At 39.8% G+C, this 17734-nt stretch overlaps 1 protein-coding gene across 2 annotated transcripts in view; it reads right to left on the bottom strand.

The window, feature by feature from the left end:
* ITGBL1 (integrin subunit beta like 1) overlaps nt 1-17734 on the bottom strand; it is a 215913-nt gene that overhangs the window by 13383 nt on the left and 184796 nt on the right. For both annotated transcript variants that reach the window (XM_072760972.1, XM_072760973.1), the window contains exon 8: nt 12517-12633. In XM_072760972.1, the coding sequence (XP_072617073.1) occupies nt 12517-12633 (117 nt within the window). The remainder of the gene's footprint in view (nt 1-12516; nt 12634-17734) is intronic.

The raw sequence follows: 17734 nt of genomic DNA, 5'->3' as shown, positions 1-17734 counted from the left end.
AAACTTTAATAATATGGGCATCCATTCAAGAGACTATATATTGTGCACCAGGCATCATACTAGCTCTACTCTCAGCCTCTCATAGTCCACAAGGGTAGAAAACAAGGACCAACAAGCACAAAAATGCACTTGAGCTTTGGGAGAACTCAAGAGGGTACTAGTATATTCAACAGTGAGAATACTGCTAACCGGAGTAATCAGAGAAGAGTTCCGTGACGCCCAAGGGATAAGGAGAAGCCAGACAGCCAATGTTCTAGGAAAGCTAATGAAAAGTTCTTGGAATAAGAAAGAGCTTGGCATGATACAGGCAATGAAAAAAAGGTCAATGTGTTCAAAGAAAATTGAGTAAGAGAAAAATGGAATAAATAACAAAGCCAGATAAATATTCAGGAATGAGAACATAGGAAGTTGTTTATTCTTGGTAAGGAGTCTCAATTTTATTCTAAGAGGAATGAAAAATCATAGAAAGGTGTTATGCAAGAGAGTGATACGGTATAATCTACAATTTGCAAATTCAGTTTGGCAGCTGGGTGGGAGAGATTAAGGTGTGTTGGGAGGCCCTGAGCATGGGGAAAACGAGAGAATTGCAGGAGTCCCAGTGGAAGGTGACAGAGGTGGTGGCACAAATGGTGGAGAGTAGACGGAGATCTGCTTTGGTGGTAGTGCCTATAGGACCCAGTGTTGGAATGGACACGGTGAGTGAGAAATAGTTTTCTAGTTAGACAAATATTATAAATAATGATGTTATTTATATGGAAGCTCCAGGAGGGAGCAATTGAGAGCAGAAAGTCAGCTCTGTTTTGAATCTTGTGTGTCTGAGGTAGTCTTAAGACAACCAATTAGACGGGTCACATACGTAGAGGACACAAATCTGGTGCTCACAGGTTAGGGATAGGTTATACATGCTGGAATTTCCAAAAGCAGATGACATTTGAAGCATTTGGAAGAGAATGAGCCCACTGAGGGAGAATTAGTCTTGGGGAGCTCTAATATTTAGGGCTAGGGTAGAGGAGGAGAAGCCAGACAAGTAGGAACATCTAGTAAAGAAGGAAGAAAATGAGACAATTTTCTAAAATGACAAGGGAGGCCTATTCCATAAAGGCAGCCTACTGAGTGGAATGTTCCTGAAAATTGGAGAAAAAAAAAAAAAAAAGACCGTAAGAGTAGTGTCAGCTTTTGCCAGACCAACTCTACTATGCTGTCACTTAAGGCCTGTGAATGAAACACCCGAGGTGGCACAACTATTGGAGTATCAAGCACATATATCATTCAGTAAAAACATGTCTGCTCAGAGACAGAATCCATAGTGATGTTATTTGCATATCATAAGTGTGCAACAGATCATTCTAGAATGAACGTTAGAAAGATCCAGCCTAATGAACCATTTGAAGTACGCTAAATTGGCCTTTGCTTGACTTCCCAAGTCTTCACACTGGTGAGTAATTTTCCATCCAATTTTCTCTTCCAGAGCCACTCACTTCTTCAGATACCTACTCCTTGCATCTGGTGTCCCCATCCTTGCTCTTTCTTCCTATTCTCTTCCCTTCTCCCACACCAAAATATTCACCAAGGATGCTCTGGATCTATGTTGCCCAATATAGTAGTCACTGGGCACACATGACTATTTGAATTTATTAAAATTAAATAAAATGTAAAATGCAGTTTCTTAGCTACACTAGACCCGTTTCAAGTGCCTGATAGCCACGTGTGGCCAGTGGTTCCTGTGTTGAATGATGCAGATCCAGAACACTGCAATTACCTTGATAAATTCTACTGGACAGTGCTGCTCTAGACAAAACACCTTTGCCAGTGAAATTCATGGACTCTCAGACACATCTCCTTAAAATACTGAAATGATGTTTCTTAAATAGGAAACTGACCCATGAGTAGATCTAATTGTATCAGATACTACATATCACCTGCCCAATATTCTTTTCCCCTTGTTAATATTAGGAGGGCACTAATTTTTTTCAGGGAGGTGATAATATACACATCTGAAAATGTTGGATTACCCAGGCTCCTTTTGACCTAGACATAGCAGCTCTAATAAATGAGATATAAGAGAAAATCTTGGGTGAGGTTTCCAGGAAAGCTACTGTCTTCCCCCAAAAATGAGACAGTTTAGCCATGATGTGCCCTTTGCTCTTTTCCCTTTTCTCTGTTCTTTTGTCTTCTCTAGAAGATAGACACACTGACTATAAAAATCACCCTGGAAAGACAGAAGGTTTATGGAACACTGATGGCTCTCAGGTAGTCACCTCACCATCCACCCCTGGAATGACAACCTGCAGATTCTGTAAATTACCTCCAGTCCTGACTGGTACACTTATGAACTCAGAAAAAGAGGGTTGTGACTTAGGGTATAATCTGGAGACAATCCCCCTGCTACCCAAGCTAAGAAAGGCTGGGCCTTGAGTCAGTGGTTGGGGGCCTTTGTCAATATGAACAATCCAGCAGCACCTGGAGGTCACTATACTCATATCTTCAGGCTGCATGTTCTCCTTCAATTTGCAGCTATGAACTAAAGAACTCCCTGAAGAAATGTGAACTGATTGTGTAATTAAGAGGTGGCTCTACATTATCCCTTCTTGTTTCTTCAATTGGACTCGCGGGCAGCAGCTAATCCAGGAACACAGAGGAAAGAAGAAAAGCAATAAGCAGTCCATTTCTTATTTCTATCTTGGGTAAATGGAATAAAGGAGGGATGTCTCTGATTAAGTTTATATTAAACTAAAACAATTAAATACACATGAGCCAACATGTGGATATATTTTCTTTATGAAATCTTAAAATCATATACCACTAAAAATTGAGTAGTTCTTAGGGATTTTCACTCTGGACAGAACATGTTTTTCCAGTAGTGACTTATTCGATTAAAAAAATTCATGCGCTTACAGATCACATACAATTTTTATTGTTAATATAGATGTTTTGAGAAGGTCCACATGTGGTCTACAATCATTGAACATGACTCACCAATAATTTAATTAAAGTTAGAATGGTCTTACTTCATACCGTTTTCCTGTTTGCCATTTTCATGACTCTCATTTTCAGGTTGTAATTTTAGTGTAATCAAAACTGAACTGCTTAGAATTATGTAATTATTTACATTCACCTTCAGGTACAATTGCTAATTTACCCCCAGCGTACCAGAACTGGTTTAATCATCTTCAACATTACTGTGAGGAGGGGATAAACAGTGTTAGTTATTATTTCTCATGTGCCTACTGATAAGTAAGTTTATGGATGTTTGGTCTTACTTATATTCTTTGTCTGCTAAAACACTCTGGCAGTTCCTGCTTTGCTCTCTGGCCACACGCTGGCTGCATAGGGTTCCAGGTCATCTCTCCAGGTGAAAGACCACACAAACTATGGCTAAGTGTCTCGGTGGTGAACTGAGGAAATGATCTAATTAGTGACTCTCAGTTTGTTCACCTCTGAAGCCAGATTGGAGGGATGATGTTAATGTGTCCCACACACTCTTAGTAGTTAAGATTTGTTAACCCCTGGCTGCCAGGTGAGGAGGAGACTAAATGCTTTGTAGGAAGAGCTGCCACTGCTCTGAGGCACAGAATTGCGGATTCATATGATGCTAACTTCCTTCCAAAAACTCCACAGCTAATGCTTTAAGATATCCAAGACAGATGCATTGTGTTGTCCTGCTCTGAAGATGGACACTTCAATCTTTTGCTTCCCATTACATGCACAGGGCATGCATGGATACCCACTTGGCTGGCAGTACCATGCACGTTTCATTCCTTATGCCTCCTTCTCACCGCAAAGAAAATTGGTGGGCATTATGATCCTTACTGCACAGATGGGTGTACCAGGGCAGAGAGACCAAATAACCTGTGCAAGTGACTGCAACTAGTAGGAAATGGAGCCAGAATCCAAATCTTGGTTCACATTCATTTTGCTGTGTGGCACTGCTCACTTAGCTTACAAGGAAAATATAACTTCTATTCACTTAAATCGTCTCTGAAAGAATGCACCAGAGTGCACACACACACATAAAATGTGGACTTTCCCTAGACAAAATAGCAAAATACCCACAGAAGATTCATAAACCAAGATTTTTAAAAAAATTTCAGTCCCTCAAAATATGTAGGAAGAAATATAATAAAATATCACCAGATATTTTTCAAATGATGGATTTATGAGGGATTTTCATTTTGTCCTTTTTATGTTTCAGTTGTTTTAAATGTTAAAAATTTAAAAAGCAATGTAAAATATAATGTCCAAATACCTATAGGTGAGCAAAATAAAATAAGTGCAATAATGTTTATCATAAATGATAAATGAGTAGTTTGAAAAAAAATCCTTCCCAAGGATGTATTCAAAGGCAGCTGAGAAAGATCTCTGATGGAAGAAAATGAAACAAATACATTCCTTCAACATATCAAATATTTTTTCATCTCCGTGCCTTTGCTTAGCTCTTCCAGATGCAAAGTGTTCGTCACACCTAAGCTCCACATATCTATATATTAGCTGTTCAAAGTCCAGGTCAAATGTTCATTCCCACTTGAAGAATTCTCTGATTCCAAACTGGGATCTTTGCTTCTCTCTCTCTCTCTCTCTCTCCCTCTCTGTTCCTCCCTCCCCATATTTGTGGCTCTCTTAATTTCAAATTTATTCAAAGAAAAAAAAACTTCTCAAGATCAATCCTTAACCTAAGTTTGAGAATACAATGAGAGAGAGAGAGAGAGACTTTTATTGTATCCACAATAAGTGTACAGATCTGAAGAAAAGAGATAAGAACACTCAGAGTAAATGGCACGATGTTATGATGAAGGTATTGCAGTATGAAGGAAGTACAGAATAATTTCAGAAAGGCTCCCTAAAGAGATAATTTAGAAGACTAATAGAATAGAAAAATAATGAATTATTCAAGGAGAAGTGAAGATAAGGAATACAGTGACAGGTAAAAATGACAAAGTCATAACACATCCAAATTTCTCCACTTCATGGCCCTCTATGAAGAAATGATTTTTTAAAAAGATGGAGACAATTGATGCCAGCCACAAAGCAGGGTCTCCTACATCCAATTACTCAAATCGGAAACTTGGGACTCATCCTTTAACCCACTCCACCCTTCACTTATCTCTTAATCATGGATTTCTGTAAATGCTGCTCTTACTCCTTGGGCAGTGGAGACCCTGCTAATAAGCCTTTGGGCTGACACTTGGAACTAATCTTCCTGGAAGAAAAGGAGGCTGGAACCACATCCTGGCAACACGATTGTACCAGGCTTTCCTTTCCATGTGAATCCTTGCAGCAATTCATGAGGATAACAGCTCAATATAGTGGTATGGGGATGATCTCTTGCAATAACACAGCCCAGATGGCTGGAGATCCATACTGCACAGATGTTGAGGCTTCCCTGGCTTACAGGAAGCCTTATGCCCCAGAGGAGCCAAAATCTCTCCTAATGATTCCTTAAAAATATCCAAGAAACCCCACCAGGGCATGGCATTCCCATCACACATTTATAATTCAGTCATAATCCCTCCCAATTTAGTTGAAGTGTAATGATCACAGATCACTATTACCGTGAGCAATGTTGACTGGTAACGCTGGTGTATACCATCTTCATCTGTTCCCAGGGAACTGGAGCTGGGAGTTTAACAGAGGTTCAGAATCTCCGACAGCAAGGTAAGGGTTTTGTTAGCCTGTTGTCCATATTGTTGGTAATTCTATTACTAGCATATCCAAGGTTTTCCAACTGTACTGTCTTTTTTTTTTTTTTTAAAGATTTTATTTATTCATGAAAGACACAGAGAGAGAAAGGCAGAGACATAGGCAGAGGAAGAAGCAGGCTCCATACAGGGAGCCTGATGTGGGACTCGATCCCGAGACCAGGATCACACCCTGAGCCAGGGGCAGGTGCTCAACCGCTGAGCCACCCAAGTGTCTCCTGTCTTCTATCTTACTGAACCACCTTTATCTCTCACCAGGACTCCTTTCCAGACATCCATATTCACCCACCAGCTTTACCAACAAACTCCTCCCAGCAATGCCTACTTCACCCTGCAGTCAGAGGTACTTTGTCACCACAGGGATCATATTATTGCCTCATGTAAACCCCTTCTATGGGTTCCTATCATTCTTTGAGGAGAACCTCAAATCATTAATGTGGGTTTGAAAACATGTCACATCCTTCTCTCATTTGCTCTTCAATCTCCAACCAGCCAGTTTCTAGTTCTCAAATGTTCCTGGAAGATGTCACTCTCGTTTTCCCACAGATGCCTCGCACACACTGTTCTCTGTGACAGCTGTGTCAAATCCACCACTGCACCTGAGTGAGTTCTATGCATCCTATTGCCACCAAGTATGGTCATGTTCAGCTGATTAATACATGCAAAGCACATATTATGCATCATATAATGTTACCCAGATATGGAGGCATTAGAATCTAGGTTAAATTCTCCAATTATGTATGTTTCCATTGAACTAGTGGGTCTCCTTTCAGCACACCCAGCTCATTGGCATTCCTTTGTCAATGTCTGCTCTTCAAGTGTAATTATAAGCTCCAGCAGATTCACCACTGAATCTCCATTGCTGGCAAAGATTGGAGGTTCAATAAATATTTGCTGAATTAATGAAGAAATAAATGATAACTTCAGTTTCAACCAAGCAGAAGTTGGAAAAATTTCCATATGAAAATAGTTAATTAGAATTTGAAAAGAAGAGGCTGATAAGGAGAATGAAGCTATGAAATCATCTTGAGAGACTGATCTTGACAATGACTGTGGGAGAGGCTGAAATGGAAGGAGGGCCATAAACACCAGAGAGACATCCAAAAGCCATTTCAAGAGAAATACTAAGATTTACTTGTAGGCTCTGGGAGAGGAACAAGGAAAAGAAACGAAGTGGTTGTAAGAGAAGTGGAAGAAGAAAACAGGTGGACAGGTGTTTCTGAGGCCCAGAGGGGAGACCATTTCATGGGGGGTTGAGAGTAATTACAACCCCTATATTTTAATGTGGTCATCCAGGATGACAACTGAAAATCTCCCAGGATTTGGGAAACTAGGATTTATCAATAACCTCAGAGACAATCAGTTATGTGGAATGGCTGGAGGTAGAGCAAATTTCCATGGGCTTAGCACTGAACCAAGGGGAATACTATAATAAGCATAGAGGCTGAAGAGAATGGCATCAAGAAGAAAAATATGTAAGGGTACGTGTGTGCCTGAGGGGCAGAGTAGAGCTTTACATGCAACAAGTATGCAATGAGTATTTGGTGATTGAATTATGTGCTATATACATGACAAGGTATTACTAAATAAGAAGAGGGATTTTCTAATGATCATGGATATTTTTAGATACACTGAGAAATACAGAAATTTGGCAATGCACACTGTGCCTGGAGGAACCCCACTGGCCAGTGTCTTCTTAATTGTGCTCTTCCATGCTTGGAGGAATCTACAAGAAGCTCCCCCACAGAAGGTGCAATGCTGATTAAGAGCCACTCAAAGTACTTTTGATATGTGCAGCTGCCACTGTGATTTGGTAGCTCACTGTCAAGTATGAGGAGAAAGAACTGCCTTATGCAAAAAGTAAACCGGAGAAAACACTCATTCCATCTAAAACTGAACACCAGAGAGTCAAAGTTCTGAATAATAAGGTTTTGTTACAAAAGGAACTAGCAAACATGGAACCCTATTATATAACCCACAGGATTTACAGTAGTCCATAGAATAAAATTCTGCCTGAGTTTGTCATGTCTGTCATTCTCTTTATATGTATATAATACCAGTAACAATAATATCTAAAGTGTGTGTATATGTGTATGTCTTATGTATGTGACACTTTTATGCTGGGTATTTTATATGCATTAACTCATCTAATCTTATAGTAACCCTACAAGACAGGTATATTATGATCATCATTTTATAGATGAGAAATGGAGGTTGTGTAAACTGTCTCAAATAATGTCAGTAAGTGGCAAAGCTGTGGTTAGGGGAAAAAAGAAAACCCTCCCGACTGTAGTCTTAACTACTGTGCTATATGTATTTCTAAATATTAAAGTACATTTACATAAAGGTTCATGAGAAGCACAGGTACTTGTGATCTCTTCATCAATTGGTTTAGTATGCTGTATACTTTAGTACGAAAGTTACTATAAATTCAAACATGTTAATTGATGGCATGTGTCTTGTATTTTCTTTCCAGAGAACAGCTGAGACATAGGTGAAATTCAAGACTATAATAACCAAGGCTCGAGCAATTCCTTCCTTACAGCAGAGATCAGAAAATAAAGAAATTACAATTACAGTCCTCTATTAGCCGTCCTAAAGAAATCACACTTTGAGACCAAGTGCGAAGCTACGGTGGGAGGTAATGTTCCCAGTGAGCTTTCCTCATGGATGCAGGCTCTGTGCTGATGCTTTACATGAATTACAGCTGATTCTCATTATTTGCAAATTCCGTATTTGAGAATTTGCTTACTCACTAAAATGTATTTGTATCCCTGAAATCAATACTCATTAAAGTTTTCCAGGTCACTGGGGCACACAGGCAGGATGGTTCCCACTCCCAGCTAAGTAAGGTCACAGAAGATCACACTCTGCCTCTTGTTTCAGCTCTTACACTGTAAACAACTGTCCTTTCTGCAGTACATGTAGTGCCATGGCTTTTCACATTTTTTGCTTTTTGTTGATGATTTTGATTTTTAAGAAGGCCCCTAAGTATAGTGTTGAAGCACTGTCTTGTGCACCCAAGTGCAAAAAGGCTGTAACACGCCTTCCAGAGAAATCATCTGCTACACAATCTCCATTCAGGTATGAGTTATGGAGCTGTTGGCCATGAGTTCAATATTAACAGACCAACCATATATTACACAAGGTGTCTTTAAACAGAAACATATATAATACAAGGGTATGTATTGATCTTAGATGAAAATCCTCTGACTAGAAGTAGGAATGTGGCCCCATATTTCTCTTAGGAAAACGATTCAGTATTCGCTAATTCAGTGTTCACAGCAGCTTTATAGACTGTAATTACCATGAATAAGAAGAACAGACAGTATCTTGTTGAGGAATAGTGAACACAATGTGTGTATGTGGACTCTTAGTTATATGTAGCTTTTCTAACCCTATGTTATTTAGGATAAACATCAGTAGGCCATTGATGGGGACATCTCCCACTCCAAGCAATAGGACTGACCATCAGGAGTAAAGATTCACAAGTAAATGGCAAGAAAATAAAAAAAAAACACTGACTAAAATGTGTAAAGATGCATGCATAGGCCCTAGAGAAGAACAGATGGCAGGATTTAACGCTCTGCACGGTCACCTGGGCTGATCAGCTTTGATGAAACAGAAGAAGGAAAGAGAAACAAACTGTTACCTATAGACAATTTTTTAAAATACTGGTATCATCTTAACCTTAAATCTCTCAAGGTCATTATTCAACTATTAGAGTGAAATTATGAATAACATAAAACATTTTTTAGGAAAATTTTCAAGATTTTTTCCCTTCACATACTTGGAAAATATTCAGAACTCTTTGGCCAATAAAATGTTTTCAGTAAAATTTGAAATACGAAATTGAATGCATAGGTGATTTTTTGGAGCTAGTTGCTAAATTTAAGAAAAAGCACTGAGAGAATACATCCTGTTTTAGTGATCAGAGATGCCGTGTATATCTGGCTGCTATTTGTCCACTGCTGGCAGGGCTGTGCCCTTCCTTGAGCACACAGAAGCAGCAGCAAAGTTCTCCCCAAACTTGAAAAATGCCTTCGTCCTCTGATAATTAAGTTCCATGGTACCATTTCCATTCCATAAGATCAACCACCTAAGAACTAATTTCTCACTGTGTGAGAAGAATCTTCCAAATTGTAACCAAGGTTAAAGCAGGAGGATAAGGTGTGTCAGCATGTCTATAGCTATCATGTAATCTACTGTGTTACATCCTGTACAAAGAAAATTTGAACTGGATGGTTGGCAAAATCTAGACAATATTAAAGAATAAGACTGTGCTGGTATGTCTGCTGCAGTATCCAGAGAAGATACTCAGACCACCTGGCATGAGAATTATATTCCTTTGGCAGATATATATTGTGCCAACCTACCATCCTCACTGTGTCAAGGACTTCCCCTTGATGCCCCCTGGAGTTCTCGGACCCAAGTCTTCTCCAGCCAGAGAAGCCTGCTCTGAGATCATAGTTGTTCCTTTGAGGCCTGCTGCATGTGACAGGGGAGCTAATGCCTCCTAAAAGCAGTCCTCAACCAAGGACTAGTGGATAAATAAGAATTGCATGCTTTACTTGGGCTCCCAGAGTTTTATCTCCTGTCCTCAGATGAAGCTCTAGTTGACCACAGCAGTGATGGGATTGATAGCACAATCTTAACTGACTACCTTCACTTTCCCACTCTCCCACCAAAATCTCCTTCACCTTCCCAATAAATTACTTGCATTCAAATCCTTTTCTCAGAATCTTACTTCCCACAGTTTCTCTACAAACGGTTCTAGTCTCAGGTACAATTATATTTCTCATTGTATGTCAAAAAATTGGTTTCCTGGTTTATACATTGGTATTTTACCAGGGCACCAGTAACTGGGTAAATGGACAAAACACAGAGGGTAAACAAGCAGAGTCACGAATTAGTCTAAAAAAATTGTTACTTTGTAGGATATACTCTCACTTACCTAGTAAGTGTTTAATCTCATCTAGCACAGAGCTGTATAGATTTGTTGTGATCTTTTGGAGTTCCTCCCCAAAGTCAGAGAAAGAGAGAGAGAAAGAGATTCACTGGGGGTAGGGTGTATATAATTTAATAATTATGTCGATGTAACAGGTTTCTACAATATCAACCATTTCAACGAAATTACTAAGGTAGACAGGCAAGGAGACCCATGTGAGGTAGACGCTCCATGTCATGATGATGTGCATAAGAGCAAGGGCACAAATGTGGTTCTTTCTAGGTACCAGGCGGGCTTTAGATATCATTGTAAGAATTAAGTGAGTTGGTAAACATAAAGTCACTTGCTGGGAAAAAAAAAGTCTATAATCTACTTATATATTTCTGGTAACCAATACCAGTAAAGAAAAAAATCCAAACCAAAACCAATATTGACAAAAAAGTTCAAACAGTTTGATGTCAGTCTGGGGAAAACTATGGTACCGGGAAAAATCTGTGAATTGAACATCAGAGCTCAAATCCTGGGTCTGCCACTTTTTAATTATTGGACTTTAATACCTCCAACCTTATCCCCTGTTCCATCTGTGAGCTGAAGAAAGCAGGAGCAATCTCTCAGGGCTGCAGGAATGATCACTCTGCACAAGACCTATTTAAAAAAAGGAGGCCTTTTCCCTTGGTCACAGATAAAGGAAAGAAGAAAATATATTTGCTCAAATTGCCAGTGTTTTGTCATTGGATACAGGGAGAACAGAGAGACACACGTTTATGTGAGACAGATAGTGTCCCCGCCTTCCATAAGTAGTATGTGCATTTTGCTTTTTTTCCAATAACATTACAATTATTATCCAAAGAGAGATAGAGTCTTTCAGGAGGCTTGCACATCCAGTTCATCTGGACTATACTGGAGATCTGCAGTCAGCATGCATCACCTCGACCACAGGAAGTCTTTTGAGACTGAAATAGAAGAATGATGGCAGCCATCCTGTTGGGTCTCAGCTATCATGGAAATGGAATGTCTACCTTTAGTGCTTTTGTAAGTAAACTTAAGAGTGACATCATGCTGCTTCCCCCCACACACATTGGTAGATAATACGTCCTTCTCCTACCAGCTTTTATTAGCAGAATAATAAACATCATTTTCAGCTGATCAGGTGCAGCAAAGTCTGTCACTATCTTCATAGGACCTACTATAATCTCAATGGCCTTTTGTCACCAGCATACTATGTGTTTTCACACAGCTCTAAATCAAGGGTCCAAGAAGATAAAAATCATTACAAATCTAATTGTATAATGCTTTGAGGTCTTACTGGATATTGCTTTATTTTTTTTTAAAGATTTTATTTACTTATTTGAGAGAGAGAGAGAGTACGAGCAGTGGGGAGGAGCAAAGGGACAGGGGAGTAGCAGACTCCCTGCTGAGCAAGGAGCTCCACATGGGGCTTGACCCTGGAACTCGGGGACCATGGCCCAAGCCAAGGACAGATGCTTAACCCACTGAGCCACCAAGTACCCCTGTATATTGCTTTAAGTTTACCTTATTTTTAACAGAGTTTCCTTTCTATTTATTTTTTTAAGATTTTATTATTTATTTATTTGAGAGAAGACAGAGCACTCAGGTATGAGGAGGAGAGGCAGAGAAAGAGAGAGGGAGAGAGAGAGAGAGAGAGAGAGAGAGAGAATCCCTACCAGATTCCACACTGAGTGCAAAGCCCAATGCAGGACTTGAACTCCCAACCTTGAGATCATGACCTGAGCTAAAACCAAGAGTCAGAGACCCAATCAATCGAGCTACCCAGGTGCCTCAGAGTTTCCTTTTTTAAAAAAAGAAGTAGGGTGAAAAAGGCAGGCAGCTGAGGCTGCAAGGAGCACTCACCCCCACAGACAGTGCCGTCCAGGCCTTCACAGCGGCGGTCGTCACACTCGCACGTCTTGCCGTACACCCTGCGGTCTCCGGGAGGGTAGCAGGTGCACTTGCCACATTCACATTTACCTGCGTAAACGCATGGGGAGAGCCCACAGGTTAGGAAAGTCACAGAATCAGCCGGGCTTTCCACTCCAGAAGCACATCGGGAAGCCTGTTCCACTCTGAGCCTGGTCATAGGTCTGCAAATCACTTTTCTTACCTGCCTTTGGGAAGCCTAAAACCAAGCACAAGTGCCACAGAAGCTGGCGAGTCGGGGGGAGCTGAAGTGACACTTCTGTTTCATTACTTTTTGAAGACTAATCCAGTTAGGAAACACTGGGTATTTCATATTCAACTTGGTTTGATGATACCAAATGTTATCTATTTTGACAGCATTTAGTATAATGTCATTTACAGTATATTTTTATATATTTTTATTTTGGGTCTATCTGCCACATAAGAAAAGAATGCTCACAGGGACATTTCAAGGTGCTCTGTTATGACTATTTCTAGACACCGATTTTGTAATTGATAGAACTCATTTTACCACGGAACACGTGTCAAAGTGCATGACCCAAATCCCTTTATCATTCTTGACTTAAAATTTACTACTCTTGTCTAAACATTTTTCTTTTTTGGAATGAGGCTGATTCACAGGGAATTCCTCAACTATTATCATTATGGCTGTTGTCATTATTTCTTGAGCTGTAACTATGTGTCAAACACTATAATTCTTTGAATTCCATTATTTTGTTTTCATCATTCCACACGCTGGCTAGCATTATCACTATCATTTTACTAAACAGGAAACAGAGGCGTACTGAAGCCAAGTTCTTTCCATGGTGAATCGGCTCATAAGGAATAGATTCCAAGTTTATACCTATTCTTATGAACCTTAAAGTTTGTGCCCTTAACCATGAAGCCATACCACATCTTAATATGCTCAACGCAGCACCACGAGGCTATGAGAAAGAAAATTCCTTTTGCCTGAGGAATTGGTGCTAGATTGGCAGAAAATCAGCCGGGTGACTACCCGGAGACATCTGTTACTCTCTGTCATTAGCCCGACCAGCGTAATTACACACCCACTGAAATGATCATAAGATGCCTAGGGGCTGACCCTGCAATGTTGTTAGTTATTCTGGTGCTGCATTTGTATCTTGTTAAAGAAATTCTGAGTTGGTAGATGATGGAAGAAAGGAAAATTAGTATTTAGAATCATATAATTTTAGAGCTGTAATTAAAGATAATCTAATGCAGTGATTCATAATCTTTTCTGGCAGAAGCAGTAGGGTCATTGTCCTTCTGAGAATCTGGTGAAAGATAGTGCAGTAGAGAGTGTTGTCCTGACTGCTCTTCAACCGGTCTCTCTTCCTATTTGAAGACAGGCTCAGGTTCAGGGGGAGGCAGAGTCCCTCTCCTTTCCCAGTGATGTTCCCTCTTCCCATGCCCTGGTGGACAGAAGAGGGACACAGCGGACACCTTTGGCCAGGGGTGGCCACAGTTGATTCTGGAGAGTGAATGCAAAGACACAGGGTCCATGGCGGAGTAGCAAGAGCAACGGCACAGCAGTGAGTGTCCAGGAGGGGAGGAGCTCACACACAGTTCAAAAGTATTGGTGACCAGGGCTAGTTCTTGGCAGGTCTTGCTCCCCTGGGGTGCATGAACTGGTGGTCCAAGCTTGCACTCTGCACCTACACCTTTCTCATAAACTCCTTCTCCTTTCCAGTTCATGAATTTGCTTTCTATTGTTCACAGAAAAGAACTCTAACAGGTAGACCTCAGATCTCTCCATGGAAAAATATACCAGCACACATTTTTTTTTTTTTTTTTGGTAAAATGTCAAGAGGATCCATGACTTCCCACAATTTAATAGATGAGGAAACCCAACCAAGCTGAGGCTAAATGATCTGTCTAAGGACAGCAAAGTAGACACTAGCAGGGTTGGTGCTAGGACACACTTTTTTTTCTTGAGCCCCAGTGACCTTCTGGTGCACATAAACATATACTTTCCATGCTGTGTGTGTAAATAACAATAAAAATCAGGACTGTGGAGATAAAGAGGCTAACTATATACCATCAGCAGTGCAACCACATACAGTTGACTAGTCCTTCATGGACATATATGGGAAACATCAACCACATAATTAATTCCTGCATCCTAGGAACACAGTCCTAATGATCAAGTCAACATAAATGTTTCTGTTTGAGGGCATATCTGTTTATGGTAAGAGTTTTATTAACATTTTAAGGCATTCAGGAAGTTTCCTGGATAGGTATTATTAGATTCTGTGACTCTGGAAAAGATCGAAATAATGGCATATGGGGGCGCCTGGGTGGTGCAGTCAGTTAAGCAACCAACTCTTGGTTTCAGCTCATGTCATGATCTCAGGGTCGTGAGATTGAGCCCCACATCAGCCTCAGTGCTGAGTGTGGAGTCTGCTTGGGATTCTCTTTTTTCCTGCTGCTTACCTTCATGTTCCCTCTCTCTCTCAACTAGATAGATATAGATAGATAGATAGATAGATAGATAGATAGATAGATAGACAGATAGATAGATAGATAGATAGATGATAGATAGATAGATAACAGTGGCATATGTGTTCAAATATCTATACTTCATTGTTTTCCTTATGGATAGTTTATCTTGTGTTTCTTCTACAAATTGTCCTAATTGGTCCTAGGTCCATTTTCCCCCCTAGTAGATTGTAACTCATGCATCTTTTTCAAACATCAGAGAATAATTAACCACTTTGCAACTCTTGGTGTGGCTTTTTGTGTGTTTGTGGTCATGTATCTGTTGGAGTTATAAAGCTCTATTAAGCCAACTATTACCTGAATTACTTCATAGATCTAGCCTTAATACAGTTTATAGGATATAGTAGCATCAGATGGAAAGGCAAAAAATCATAAATCAAGACAGGTTAACGTATTACAGATAGAAAGGTAAAGAAGATTGTTTATGCAGTCCACATTTTAAAGTGCATTATTTTGCTGCCTTAGTTCACAACATTAGTCTAGTCACTATCAAGACATATACTTGCCAGGTAAAATTCTACTCATCTTTCAAGATTCAAAGTAAATTTCACCAAACCCATGATACTTGCACCCTCCTACTCACATACCTTCACAAATACAGCAGAATCAGCTGCCTCCTCATGTATGCTCATGATGTTTGAATCAATATTTACTGAACAGATGCACTAAACAATAATCACATGTAAATGGCTTAGTAATAATATTCCCACAACACATGAGGTTTAATGGTAGAATTTGAATTTAGAATAAGATGTCTTTCCCAAAATACATACACCTTTCCAATTGCCAGAAAGCCTTCATTTATATCTCCCACAGTTGCATCAATGAAATATGTCCACAGCAAGCTCATCATCTTTATTCACAAATTTATTTCTCCTCCCATTGTCCTGTTACCAGAAGATAAACACCGTTTGATCTGTCACCAAATCTTAAAAACACCTGATGACAAAGCTGATTCCTTCCTCCCTTTGATGAGCTATTCTTCTCCTTCCAATTTGAAATTTCATGAGATCCTCTTTTATAAAATTTAAATTCAATTAATTAACATATAGTGTATTATTAGTTTCAGAGGTAGAGTTCAGTGATTCATCAGTCTTATATAACACCCCGTGCTCATTACATCACATGGCTTCCTTAATGTCCATCACTGAGTTACCCACTCAACCTTCTCCCCAAGATCCACTTTCTTAAAACATGCTTATGATTATGTAATTGCCTTTCACATGATAGTCCCAATAGACCTTCAAGGTAGAGATCAAATTCCTCACAGAGCTCTCCATCCAGGTCCAACTCACCTTTTGAAGCATATATTCAATGTTCACAGTACCCATGTTCAGAAACATTGCTTTTTGATCCATTTCTTCTTACTGTTGTGAGCTCTACCACTTTCTCTGTACAATCCAAGTCACTTTTCAGTAGCTAGCCCACATCTCCTCTCTTCTATGCAACCTCCTTGTCATCCCTATTCGGTTACCTAGAACACTTGTTCTTTCTTTCTGATCTCACGGCAATTTGTTCACACCATTAGAAGATTACTGAATGCAAACTTTATATTGAATAAGCACGTACTTGATTCTGACCACAAATACTGAATTGTTCTTGTTGCAGGCTGACAGTGAGATTTGTGTCCTATCGGTAGCTTGCAAAGTTCTCTGTCGATGGAGTAGGAAACACTGAGATAAGAATTTATTGTCTTTTTTTTAAAATAAGAAATTGAGTCAATTCTTTTTCTTTATTTGATAAATGATATTATTTCAATGACTTTTAGTGTTGTGGAGCTATAAATGTGGCTTCTCAAACACCTATCAATATTTGCATAAGTAAGAATAAAGGATAATGGGGGGATCCCTGGGTGGCTCAGCGGTTTGGCGCCTGCCTTTGGCCCAGGGCGCAATCCTGGATTCCCGGGATCAAGTCCTGCATCGGGCTCCCTTCATGGAGCCTGCTTCTCCCTCCTCCTGTGTCTTTGCCTCTCTCTCTCTGTGTGTCTATCATAAAATAAATAAATAATCTTTTTTTTTAAAAAAAGGATAATGGAAGTTTGCATGCCTAGCATTAATAAGTGCCATTTTATATTACAAAACTGAGAGGAAAATCTGAAGAAAGGTATATTCAAAGAAACACAAATAAGCCAAGTAATTTTTTTGTTTGTTCTTAATTTTTTTGTATATTTTTTATTGGAGTTCAATTTGCCAACATATAGCATAACACCCAGTGCTCATCCCATCAAGTGCCCCCTCAGTGCCAGTCACCCAGTCACCCCATCCCCCCGCCCACCTCCCCTTCCACTACCCCTTGTTCATTTCCCAGAGGTAGGAGTCTCTCATGTTCTGCCTCCCTTTCTGATATTTCCCACTCATTTTCTCTCCTTTCCCTTTATTCCCTTTCACTAATTTTTATATTCCCCAAATGAATGAGATAATATAATGTTTGTCCTTCTCCAACTGACTTATTTCACTCAGCATAATACCCTTCAGTTCCATCCATGTCAAAGCAAATGGTGGGTATTTGTCATTTCTAATGGCTGAGGACGGTGGACACTGAGGCTCCTTCCACAGTTTGGCTATTGTGAACATTGCTGCTATAAACATCGGGGTGCAGGTGTCTTGGTCTTTCACTGCATTTGTATCTTTGGGGTAAATCCCCAGCA

This window comes from Vulpes vulpes, chromosome 6, assembly GCF_048418805.1.
Source record: "Vulpes vulpes isolate BD-2025 chromosome 6, VulVul3, whole genome shotgun sequence".
In the NCBI taxonomy this organism is placed as follows: Eukaryota; Metazoa; Chordata; class Mammalia; order Carnivora; family Canidae; genus Vulpes; species Vulpes vulpes.
This window is presented reverse-complemented; position numbering and strand designations above follow the sequence as displayed.